Source organism: Pipra filicauda, unplaced genomic scaffold (genome assembly GCF_003945595.2).
Source record: "Pipra filicauda isolate LSUMZ 115617 unplaced genomic scaffold, ASM394559v2 scaffold132_size2486313_pilon, whole genome shotgun sequence".
Taxonomy (NCBI): domain Eukaryota; kingdom Metazoa; phylum Chordata; class Aves; order Passeriformes; family Pipridae; genus Pipra; species Pipra filicauda.
Window position 1 is genome coordinate 1,284,718 of NW_024103796.1, and position 12,609 is coordinate 1,297,326.

Below are 12,609 nucleotides of genomic sequence, written 5' to 3' on the forward strand. Positions count from 1 at the left end.
CGTTCCCCCTGGTACAATACAAGGATGTCCTCGTCCTTCCTCCCAATGACGTTTCCTCAGCTCAGCATGTCAGCTCTTGCCTTCAGCTGGAGGGTGGCTCAGTGTGATGTGGGGGAGCGTGAAGTAAGGAAAGCAGCACGTAAAGCTGCTGCGTCCTTTAGCCTGCTTCTGAACCCCCTGCGTGTGGTAACAGGAACTCGGTGTCACGCTCTTTCATCAACTAATCTCCAACTCTTTATCGTTTTCTTTCCTCTTTTATTCCATGTTTGTGTTCTTCCTAATTTTGGCATTCTTCATCTGTATTTCCTTTTCCATAAGATGGGGGAAGGAAGCTAAGTTAACACTGCGTATTTGTCACTGATGTTGGCCTTTCTCCCCCACCTCCAACACGTGCTCTCTGTCTCTATTTGCCAATTGTGGTATAAATTAACAAAATGTAACTCCAGAGAGTACCTCAGATGTAGAATGGAGAGTCAAATGTGACATGAGAATTGATGAACGACCCATTTATATGTTCCACAGCAGCCTTTTCCTGTGGGTTATTTTCAGCGTTTGCTCAGGAAATGTGTTTGTGAAGCTTTGTGGTGTGGTGATATTCCAACTGCATTCTAATGTAATAGTAGATGTAAAAAAGATTTTTGGGTGGCACAAAATAAGTGTTGAAAGTAAGCAATCAAAATATTAACTTTGGTTTTTATATAGTAATATGCCACATTTACCCAACATTTATGTTTGATCCAGTTAAAGACAGTCAACAAATGTTAAAGTTAACAAATAGATGTACAAAAATGTGCAGCTACGTTGTTTCAGTGCACTAGACAGAATCTAGGTTAAGCAATGCTGATTTTATATTAGATGATAGAATCCAGTAAGTTTTGTTTAGAAATATTAAGTTTATACAAGTTTTAATTTTCTTTTAAAATATCTTCATGCTTATGAAAAACTGCTCTGCTCAAGCAGAAGTGGGCTAAAGAAGTCTTACAGGTGCATGTGAATAAATAAAAGGAGTTTTTACCAAACCTGCCATTTTGATAGCTGCTACCTGAGCCTTGTGGCTTAGGGATTTCAACTGCACGGAGTTCTTCTAATCGGTGCAAAAAGTTAGAGGAAAAAAGAGCACAAGTCAATCTTAGCAGCTCAGTTATTCTCTACATCTAGTCTGTGTTGATCTGAACCAAACTAGTTCATCTTCTGTTTTCTGACATACTACTTAGGAAGCTGCATCAGCTCCTCTCCATGCAGATAGTTGTGTGCATTAACTCTGATGTTAGTGAACAGACTTATTTATGCATTGGAATGTCATGGTAGCCCTGGCAAAGCAAAGTCAATTTTGTTTGAATTGGATGTTCATAGGAAGCTTTGTTCTTACTTAGTATAAGTTTTCTCTTTCCTATTTGAAATGTTTGGTTTGAGATTTTTATCACATTTTATTTATAGTTTTCCAGAAATCTATTTAATGTGTGCTGGAGTTGTGTTGTGGTTTTTCTTTTTTGTGTGACTGGAAAGTAAAGTGTTCTTTTTTTTCTGATTCTGCTGTCCTTCCCCATTAGGGACTGTTCTGTGAACTGAGAGAAGTTAGAACAGCAGGTCTTGACTGTAAATGGGTGCCATATTTTGCTGGTCCTGTTTTATATTGGTTTTGCCAGGAGTTCTTTCCAAAAGTGTTGGTCTGCGACCATTGCAGCTCTCCCTATGAAACAAGAATTAATGATAAGGGAAGGCAAAATGGTGTAAATTCTGCTATACATTTCTGTAAGAGGATAATCTGAGAGCTGTTTGCAGCTTTTTTTAGACCATGCTTTCTAAAGTTGTGCTGTGAAGTATGCTTATGAATAAATTCTCTTTACCTATTCTGTGAGACAGTTTTTGATGGTGACAGGAAGAACCAATGCAGGGACTGCTTCCCTTGTATAAGCTTCCAGGCAAAGGTTAAATCTCTGGTTTTCCCCCAGTGTTTCACTTTCCAGTACCAATGTTCAAGACTGTGCCCTTGTATCCTCTTGGATTATATTCTGCTACATTGACATCACCTCCTTTTGGCACCTCTGTTGGGATAGGTAAAATAAGGTCTAGGCTGCAGTTCATTCTCATTTACTGCTTAATGGTCCAGTATACTTGAAGGAGAAATGAAAAGCAGGGAGACATGAAGAGGACAATGAGGGAGATATTTTTTTAGCTCCAATGATAGACAGTCATTGCTGTTCAGAGAATCTGAAGTTCAAATGATAGGTGAATATATGATGGGTTACACTGCAGGGGCATCTGGAGTGATACGAAGTTCATCTTTATGCTTTCTAGACTGGTTTGTGAAAGGAAATGTGCTAATGTTGGCTTCTTCAGGATGATCATGGAGCTGAGGTATTGCAGCAAAATGTAACTCATGCAAAAAGTACAATAATTGATGCCTTTATTAATCTTGCTGATCACTAATCTTGTTATGTATTTTCTTAAAACTTCCATAGGAGCTCACTAGTGATCCCGGATAGTATTAATTATTATTTGCAATTCGAGTATCTGTCTGCTTGTCGCGATGGCAGCTGTGCCATGCTGTTTGGGAACTGAGCTGTCCCACTGTGGGCACCAGTTTTCTGGGAGACGTTTAAACTGAGACTCTTTCTCTGTCTTTTTTTTTTTTTTTTTTTTTTTTTTTTTTATGTGGCTTTGCTATGATGAGTGTGGAAACATCTGAAGCATGCATGTGTGTTTATGTTGAACTTTCCAAGGATCTAAGGAATTGTCAACAAACGGTCTTATTGAAGATGGCTCCTGTGATCATGGGAGGCTGCCTGTGGTGAGAGACATCCTCGTGTGCCTCTGAAGCTGGTGTTTGCAAATCACAGCTATATAAGGAGATAATCTGAGAACTGTTTGCACCTTTTTTAAACTGTACTTTTCCAAATTGTGCCATTAAAGTATGTGTATGACTGTATTGATCATAGTGTGCCCAAAGTAGGGTGACTGACAGAATGGATTACTTAATAAATTTTGTACCTTTTTTTTAAAGTGTGAAGCACTTTAACAAATGCCTTGATTTTTTGGCATAGAATGTGAGTCAGATTTTTTTTTTTTCTTCTTCTGAGGAAAGAAATAAGTGCTGTCTTGGCCTGAGGATAACAAATGCTAAACTTAATGCTGCTGGCAGCAAATGCTGGGATAACTTGGTTCCAGCAAGTCAGGTGTTGCAGTTTGCAACATGCTCAGCCAAGTATAGAAGGAGCTGCCAGTGGCATGATCTAACAGGCTAAATGTGGTGGCAACTCTCAGCAGTGTTTGTGATATCCTCCTTGCCCAGAAATCCCAGGTGTAAGCAGTGAGCACCAGAGGTAAAGACTGGGACAAAGAGAGTAGTTCTTGGTATTTCTCCCTGCAGGAGCAGACTCCTGGCATTCCCACCTGTCCTCTCTCAACAGCTAGTCCGTTGCCTGGGAGGCAGCAGACAGCTTTCAAAGTGCAAGCAGCTCTGAACAAAAATCCATTTCAAATAGGTCGTCTTGAGCTTTTCTTTTGGTAATGTATCACTGTCATGAAGCATCCTGGCTCCTATAAAAAAAGTAGATGCTAATGCATGCATACAGTACGTATGATATTGTTTAAAATAATTTTGTTTCAATTCTTGAAGTCTTAAAATTGCAAATTGAATAAAAAAGAGCCTAGAGTGCACAGAATATTTTCAATTTGAGTTGCTCAGCTGGATGCTGATTGTTTCTGTTTTCTAACTGTGATGCTTGAGGACTGTTTATGTTGGTAATTGAATCCTTTAAGTTCCCTAACCAGTCTGGAAACAATATAGCACAACAGTTATAGGTGATGCAAATAATCATGGATTCATCGGTCTAGTTTGTTTGCCTCTTGTTTTGTGGTGCTTTTTATTTTAAAGACTGTTACAGAGGTCTGTTTCATTCCTTGCCATGTCTCCTATGGAAGGATCGCTTGCAGACAGAACTTATGAATCTCACAGGTGTGATCTGTTCAGGCAGTCTTAAAATACGAATAAAAGGAAGATCAAAATCAATTGTCATATTCCTTACCATCAGACCAATAAAAATTCCTGGTTTGTTACCTTTTTTCTTATTAGTCATAATAATATGAAGAACTAACTGATTAAACAACTCAATATGAGAACTTACTGATTGAACAACTCATTGAGTTGTTACTGCAGAAGAACTAATGGCATAATGTTAATGCTATTGTGTAAAATCATATTTGAGAGGATACCTTGCTATCTTGCTCTCTTGCTGTGAAAAAGCACCATTTTTGGCAGAGAGGTTGAAGCCCAAGCAGCTTGGCTGCAACAAGGCAACCAGTGTCCAGTGCTGGCAGCCAAGTCAGCACTGTGAGAGCCGCAGCAGTACCCCCCAGCCTTTCTCACACTATCCACAGCATCTAGAGAAGAGGGATGGGATCTCAGCTTCAGCTTTTTTCATCTGTGCGTCGGTCATTAAACCAGAGAGGTGACTGATGCTGTAGGAATAACTCAGATAAGTAAACCCCCTGGTCTAGGCTGCATTTCATCCTCATTTGCTACTTAAAGGTCCCATATGCCTGAAGAAGAAATGAAAAGCAGGGGGACATGAAGAGGACAATGAGGGAGGGAATTTTTTAGCTCCAATGATAGACAGTCACTGCTGTTCAGAGAATCTGAAGTTCAAATGATAGGTGAATATATGATGGGTTACACTGCAGGGGCATCTGGAGTGATACGAAGTTCATCTTTATGCTTTCTAGACTGGTTTGTGAAAGGAAATGTGCTAATGTTGGCTTCTTCAGAATAGTTGTGGAGCTGAGGTATTGCAGCACATGTAATTCATGCAAAAAGTACAATAATTGATGCCTTTATTAATCTTGCTGACCACTAATCTTGTTATGCATTTTCTTAAAACTTCCATAGGAGCTCACTAGTGATCTTGTTATTTCTTGCTATTCCTTATTATCTTTGTGCTTTGCCAAGTATGCTTGTTTTCTAGAACTGATTTTCTTTTTTCCAAAAACCTGCAGTAATTAAATATTAGAGACATTGGACTGTCTTTAAAAAGAATTATTGAATAAAACTAACATAAAGTTCACTAAACAAAATTAAGCAATTATTAACTAAGCAATAATTTCACTTTTGCTTTGGGTTTCCAGGAGCATCTCCTATTGTCTTGAGCACCCAAATCAGGAAATTGCTTCATAAATTGTTTTGGGATATTAACTTGAGTTTTATCTTTGCAACTCTTTCTTGAAAGAGAGATTTTGAATTTAGATATGACCAAACAGAAAAGATGCCATAGAAAATTTTTTTTCTTAAAGTCTTTTATCCTTGGATTTTCCCAGAAGTGTACAACTAGGATTCATTGAGGGAATTAGTCAGTGGGGCATGCTGCCTTACTTACAGCTGTTAAAAGTACAAGGTTCTATAAAAATGTAACAGTGTTATCAGCTACTGCCTCCCCAGAGAGTCAGAGTGCTTTTAGGTCTTGAAAAAACAGCAACTGAATATGCCTTAATTAGTGAAATTGATTACAGGGACTGGTGATATTAAAAACTGAAAATGGATGTACACGAATATTCATTGTTGCCTCTCTGGGGGAAAGTGAGGTGCAAGCAGCTGTGGAAAGATTGTGAAATGCTCTAATAATAAAAAAAGGATTTGAGATGAAATGTTATAATAAGCCAGGCCTTTTGGCACTACGATGATCTGGTGTGTATTTTTTACTTCAGTAGGAACTCTAGTTTCTGTAATTTTGCCTATATGTTGAAGGTTTTCTTTAACAATAAACAAACAAACAAACAGAAACTCCCACAAAATCCCCACAATGAAGTATTGGAGGAAGGGACAGAAGGATAAAGCGGAGTATAATGGATACTCCTTTTAAAGCAACAAAAGGATGAGAAATGAAGAGTTTAGCAATGTGTTATGTGCAAGGTTCTGTTCATTCAGGATTCCTACATATTTTTATTACTTACTGAAAGTAGAGAAAAGATCTAAAAATAATGATCACACAGAAATGTGTGTAAAGCAGCAACGTGGATGAATCTATTTTAACTAATACTTTGGAGCTGTGGAAACTTGCTTTTTAGTAGTTATGGTGATGCTAACAATTGAAGTAATTCCAATATACTATAAAATACTTACTGTTGGGGCATTCCATGGCAGAGAATCTTTCTGAATCATCTCAGTCAAGCTTAAAATACTATTTGCCTTCTAAAGGAATTACAAACTGAGACTGAAATGTTAATTGTGACTTCAGGCTATGGTGCCCTATGCAGGGTCTAAATCAACATTGTCTGAAAGTGAAGCCTCAGGTGTACTTGAAGCTTCTATAATACAAATAAGCTAGTCTGAACTAGTCTTAGTCTTTTGAAGACAATAAGTAGTTTTTATGCTGATTAGGATTTATTTTTCTGGCTGTAATAGCTTGATGACATTTCTTAAGTTTTGACAGTTTATCTTGCTGAATGCCTTACTAGGCCCAGCATGTTTTATTTCATTAATATTTTACTGTTGCAATGGGAAAATACAGGTCAATATGTATGCATCATCCCATAAACTGCTCATTCTGAGGCAAACTAATGATTCCTTCATTTTACATGTCAAATAAAAAAGCCCCACGTCTATATTTAGATAACTTGCTCACGAGATATGGCAAGATATTCTTACTCAGTGCACAGCACGGTGAGTTGGCAGGGATGGTGTTTCACATGACTGATAATGCAGAAGTTTCTCTTGGTATTGCTGTGGACAAAGAATTGTGATGAAGAGGGAACAAGATAGAGATAGGTCACAGTATCCCCAAAGTTCCTATCAGAAGAGCCACTTAAGCGTTACTGCGTGGTTGTGGTATTTTAGAAAAGAGGAATTCATATATGTTAGAAAATATTCTGTTTATTTAAAGATTTACTATTTCCAGAGACACTTAAAGGCTACAAGGCATTTCACTATATCCAAAGATAAGTTTAAGAGAACTGTACATCCACTTACGTTAAAGATGACATCAGAGGTAAAAGTACAGAAAAGAGTAATCAGTAAATATAAAACTGCTTTCTGTTTCACCAGAAAAGCCATAACATTTACAAGGAAAGGTTAAGGCAAAAGGTATGAGGAGAATCATGTATTCTCCAGCACGTGGCTGATAAGTGCAAGTCAACACAGTGACTTTGTCACCATTTTCTCTGAAGAAGAAACACAACTGCAGATACCATCAGAAGGGCATCTACCCATGGCTACAGTATTGCATCCTGTCCCTGAACTGGCACCCTGTTTAATTCTGGAAAACGGCTGGGTGCGAACTGATTTATTAATCATCTAATCATCCAAGGGGATTTTTTTCTTTAAAAACCAAAGAAAGAAGGAAAAAAATTTTAAAAATAACCACCAAAAAAAGCCTCAACAAAATATATCAGGTGGAAGAACCAGAGAGCTGTAAGCTGAGCACATACAGGATAAAGAGTTATGGGGGTTACTAAAGATGCTTTAGTAGAGCAGATACCATATGCAAGATTTTGTAGATGGTTCTCTCAGCTCTCGTAGTTTCCTTTAAGTGAATAGTAGGTGCATCCACACCACAAAAGCCAGGAAAGGAGCTTACTACTTAAATGTTGTGATTCATAGGAAGAAAAGAAACGTATACAGTGACTGGCTGTCATTTGTGGACACTTACTAAACATCCTAAATCACCACTAGTTAATTATTAACATTTTTAAGTAGTTTTTTTAGTGAAACTTTCTATTAGATAAGCTGATTAATCTTACATTTAGAAAATGCTTCACACAACACAGGCCATCTAATTTGTTCTTCATCCTTCACTGGTGATGGGATTATGTTTGCACAAGTAGAATACAGCCTCAGATAGAAGTATTCTTGTTTCTGACTTCCAAAAGGGTGGGATTTTTAAAACTTTAAGTTCTGGCACAGCTGCCCTGAAAAGTTTAAATGGGAAATGACAGGAAAGTCTGGGAGTGGGCATCCAGTAGAATATGCTTGGGCAAAAGAGCAGTGATGTCACAGGCATTTCCTTGATGAGAAGGAATCTTAGTTAAAGGAAATTGAAGTGGCAATTAAAACAAATCTTAGGGATAGGGAAAGGGGCAATAAAATGTCTGTTAACAAAATTAAAATTTAATGAATAATGGACTAGAAAGTGAATTTCAGTGTGGTCAGGGATAAAGTGCTTAATACATTTTGCAGAGGTAGATTCAGTGGCAGATGTGGATAGTAAAACTGAGTAATTTAGAAAGGAAGGAGTAGCAGTATTATTTCTGTTGCAGGTTTTGACTAAAGCTGGGGGATATATCTACCTGATGTCATGCTACAGATGTAATAAAGATGTTTGTCATCTATAAAATAAAATATGAGATAGCATCTGCTGAAAAAAACATTCTCAGGCCAACTTGACTGTGAATTATATAGATTAGACAAGGAGTTTTCTGAATTGCTGAAGTTAATGAGTAACTGCAGAAGTCTTAGTTTCCTGCTAGCTCCAGTAAAAAGCTGCTTTTTTGGCTTCATGGAACTCCTGGAGACTCTTTGGGAACTGTCCCTGGCATGCGCCATGCGCTGTTGTCATCAGCACTCATCTCTCTGGTGGCTGCTCTTTTCCTGCATGAAGCTGTTAACTTCCAAATGGAAATAAATGGGTGTCTCTGCACCCACGGTGCTGTAGTCTTGGCTCCGGACCTCATTTGAACTCGGTGATGACTTTACAGTAATCGCCTTCCTTCCCCTGCTCCATTTGGTTCTGGGAGACAGTAACTGCTTGGGAGTTTCCTGAGTCCTTCCTGTGTTGTCGTAATAGAACAAAGCTATTTTAATTTTCTCTCTGTCTTCATGGCTGACCAAGGTCTGTCCACAGGCCAGCTAATCTTGTCTTCTCTAAATATATTTCTATTTGTGATCAGCATTTGTGTGTTGATTTTTTTGGTCATTGGTGATGTTTGTTTCTTTGTTTAACTCTGTCTTAAGCATTGTCTAATCAACACCTTGCTGTGGCAGAATCCCCTCCCTTGAACTGCTGGCCACACTGCTTTTGATGCAGCCTAGTGTATGATTTGGCTTTCTGGGCTTCAAGTGCACATTGCTAGGTCGTGTGGGACTTCTTGTCCACCAACACCCCCAAATTCTTCTCCTCAGAACTCTTCTCAATCCATTCTTCACTCAGCCTGTATTTGTCATCCCTGATGCAGTTGTTTAGCACATGCATTGAGGAACAGCCCGGTGTATATTCACAAATCTAGAATTACAGACAGAAAGCTCCAGTCCAAGTCCCGTATCTGAAACAAGACCTGCTCCTATCAGATAGAGGATAGCAAAATGGCTGTGATCTTTCTTTATCCTTCTGGCACACAATACAAATGTTGCACTATACCTCCAGTAGGGGAATAGATTTATCAGACTTTTTTTATTAGGCAAACTCTGATGGACAAGAATAATATAAATACTCCAAAGGTACCGTGGCTTTTGCACACTGTCAATGAGCATTGTATCAATTCTAGCATAGACAAATAATTGCTGAGTTTTGAGTTCACTGTGGAAAAACCTACTGTCATTTTCAGACTGCCCACTACTGTTCTCAATATTTCTGATAACAAGTATACCATTTATTGTGGTGTAAAACCAAAAGTTCTTGATATAAATAGAGTATTATATGTTTATTGACTATACATATTTTAATTTTAGGTCCTTAGAAGACCACCATGATCATCCTAATGTGGTAGTGGGAGATATTCAATCAGATGAAGAAGATATCATGAACAGTTCTGATGAAGATGATGACACAAATTCTGATTCCAGCAAAGGGGAGACTGATCCTCAAGAAGATAAACAGGTATCTTTTTATTTTTATCTTCTGAAGCTATTCCTCGCTCTTATACTATTTCATAAGTTGTAACCTGTTGAGATATTTTCAAATAAAAGGCATTAAATCAACATAACTTTATGTATTTTTTATCATTGTTATTGTTTAGTGGTTGGTTTTTTCCTAGAAGTTTAATTTAATATGTGCATATTAGCCTGACATTAAGAGGTCAAGTTTAAAAATATCCACTACAAAGTGTGTTTTGCCTGGCATAATTGCTCTCACTCCTTCACTGAATCATGGAGCTGTAGACCTTCCTACCATACCCCTCTAATGGAACTACATGCACAGATTTACATTTAGAGATCTTCAGTTCTGAGACTTATAAATAGCTTTTAACAAGGTTGTCTATAATTCACAGATCCTACAGTGCACAGTGTCTCTTGTGCACTGAAAATTTAAAATCACCTCTGTGGCCCTTGGAGGAGTGTAAGCCACATTTGACTGTTGGGGTTGAGATCTGACCTTCTACTAGCTTCTGTGACTGCCAGCTTGGACTGATTTCCCTTATTTTAATCTTATTACTTCTTCAAGTGAGGAGCAAGAAGACAGTGCTAACTACTCCAAATGTAATGAAGTTTTGAGGGTCCTATCCCTCTCCTTGGGGATACTCACGTTCTTATTTCTCAGTCCTGGATGCCTTGAAACCAGCCTGCCCATAGACCAGTGCCTCTCCTCAGCATCAGTCTTGACAGCTGTTTCCTTTGATATATTTGCTTCCTCTCCTTATAAATAATTAAACAAAACAAGCAAAAAAAACCCCACAAAACCAAAGCCCCAACAAAAAAAACAAAACACAAACAAAAAACCCCAATGAAACTTGTTAGTGTTGGAAGAGAAGCTTGATGTGTCAGACCTGGATGTTGTTTAACCAAATGAGAGGAATAAATTGGGAAAGGGAAAGAATCACAGGAAAAACTTGTTCCTGTGAAACTAAACAAGACTGTACCTGTATAAAAGCTAACTTACCTTGTGTGCTTTTAGAGGTGCCCCGAACCTTTCACAATGGAGTTTTACAGGAAAGTGTCCCCATTAGGAGCATTCTTGGGCAGGTTTTACTGAGTAATTCAGCGCTTGCTGTGAGGCATCTGCTGTGGGCTGGCTCCAGCTGCTTTCAGCACGTGCGGGCCGGCAGCTGGGGATTAACAACCAGCTTCCTCACAGGCAGAGCAGCTGCAGAGGAGAATGAAGTAGTCTGCACCGGTCATCAGCTGGGCTTGTTTTTATTTTTCCTTACCACAAGCATCTGACTATTTTGATGCTTTATATCTGTTAGGGGATTTAAAAGGCTCCTTTCCAGCGCTGTGCCTAAGAGCCCTGTTTGTACCCTTTTGGTTCTCCCGTTAGAGACTCTCAGAGCCAGAGTATCTTTGGCTGAGCAAATGCAAGGTGGCCTTTTCAGTTTCAGCTGGTATGTGAAAAGTATTTCAAATGGGGTTGAAAACAGACTGTGATATTTCATTTTGTAATTGTTTAGCGGTAGCATCTTGTTCTCAAAATACTAATTTTCATCTCATTTGCAACTGTCACATCTACAGTGATGGCAGATACCTTGCTCTGCATAATTGACTTACTTGTGAATTCAGTCCTGTAGGGTGCCTGTCAACTGTGCTTTCCACAGAGGCCTGAGGATAGGTGTTACAATCTCACTTGAATGCAGTTAACCCTCACTGGATAGATCTAAGTTTAATTTCAGAGGTCAAATCCCAGCTCTGTGTGCAGATGTCTACATTGCATATAAAATAAGTAATGTATTTGTACATATGTGATGCAACACCAAATTATTTAATGTTGAAATTAATTTTAGTAATAAGGCACGATGTCATTTGAATTCAAATTAAAAAGTTCAATTAATTTTTTTTTATTTTGAATACAACAATATCGTTAAAACCAACCTATGAGTATCATCTGTTCCATGGTTTCATTTCCAGCACTTGACATTTATTTACAGGTTTGGAGAAGAACTAAATAAGTTTCATGGATATAATGTCACCAATATCTTATTTTCTAGACAAACTGTTCAGTGCCTTTATTATACTACGATACTCAATACAGCCTCCCCAGGATTTCCATCTCACTTGGGATGTGTATCCCGGGATGCTTTAGTGCTCCTCATCCATGCTCTTTCTTCACAGTCCATTAAAATGAAAGCCTGAATGTGTAATAGATGTGGTGACAGCTGGCAGCAGAGAAGCATATGGCAAACCTTGAGAGCTGTTTTGGAGAAAGGTGTTTTATCTGAGGGAAATTGTATGTGGGAGCTACACTGTGTAGCGAACACTTCTGCATCCTGATGCCTGCCCCCATTTGCTTTGTTAAACCTGATCACTCTATCCAATGTTGAACAGTAGCATTGATTTTTTGAGAGCCAAATGTGCGCATAAAAACCAACATCATCTCCACAGTGTTTCAGGTAGGTGACAAGGCTCACGCTTCTGCATCTTTGCAGCACAGTTCCTATGTATTCCAGCAGCTTCTTTAATAGTCAGAAGCTGACTTTTCAGTGTGTTCTCCTTTCCTCTCCTTTCATCTTGTTTTTCAGTAAAGAAAGTGCATGTGTCTTTTGAGATGTTCCTGAAACACCTTTGAGTTCACCACAAATATTACTGTTGCTGTATTAATCAGGAAAAAAATATCAAATAATGTAGAAATATTATCTGTACTTTAGTACTTTTGCTAAATAGTAACTGTTATTTGCTAGGACTTTATCCATTATGGGCTTCAGTGCTTCCTCTAATAATCAAATGAAAAGGCTGATAGTGTTGTAAAAACTAAT

General features: G+C 38.3%; 1 protein-coding gene across 1 annotated transcript in view; it reads left to right on the forward strand.

The window, feature by feature from the left end:
- Positions 1 to 12,609, forward strand: part of FGD6 (FYVE, RhoGEF and PH domain containing 6) — a 72,079-nt gene that overhangs the window by 18,422 nt on the left and 41,048 nt on the right. Inside the window, exon 3 of the mRNA XM_027732282.2 lies at positions 9,656 to 9,803. Coding sequence (XP_027588083.2) covers positions 9,656 to 9,803 — 148 coding nt within the window. The remainder of the gene's footprint in view (positions 1 to 9,655; positions 9,804 to 12,609) is intronic.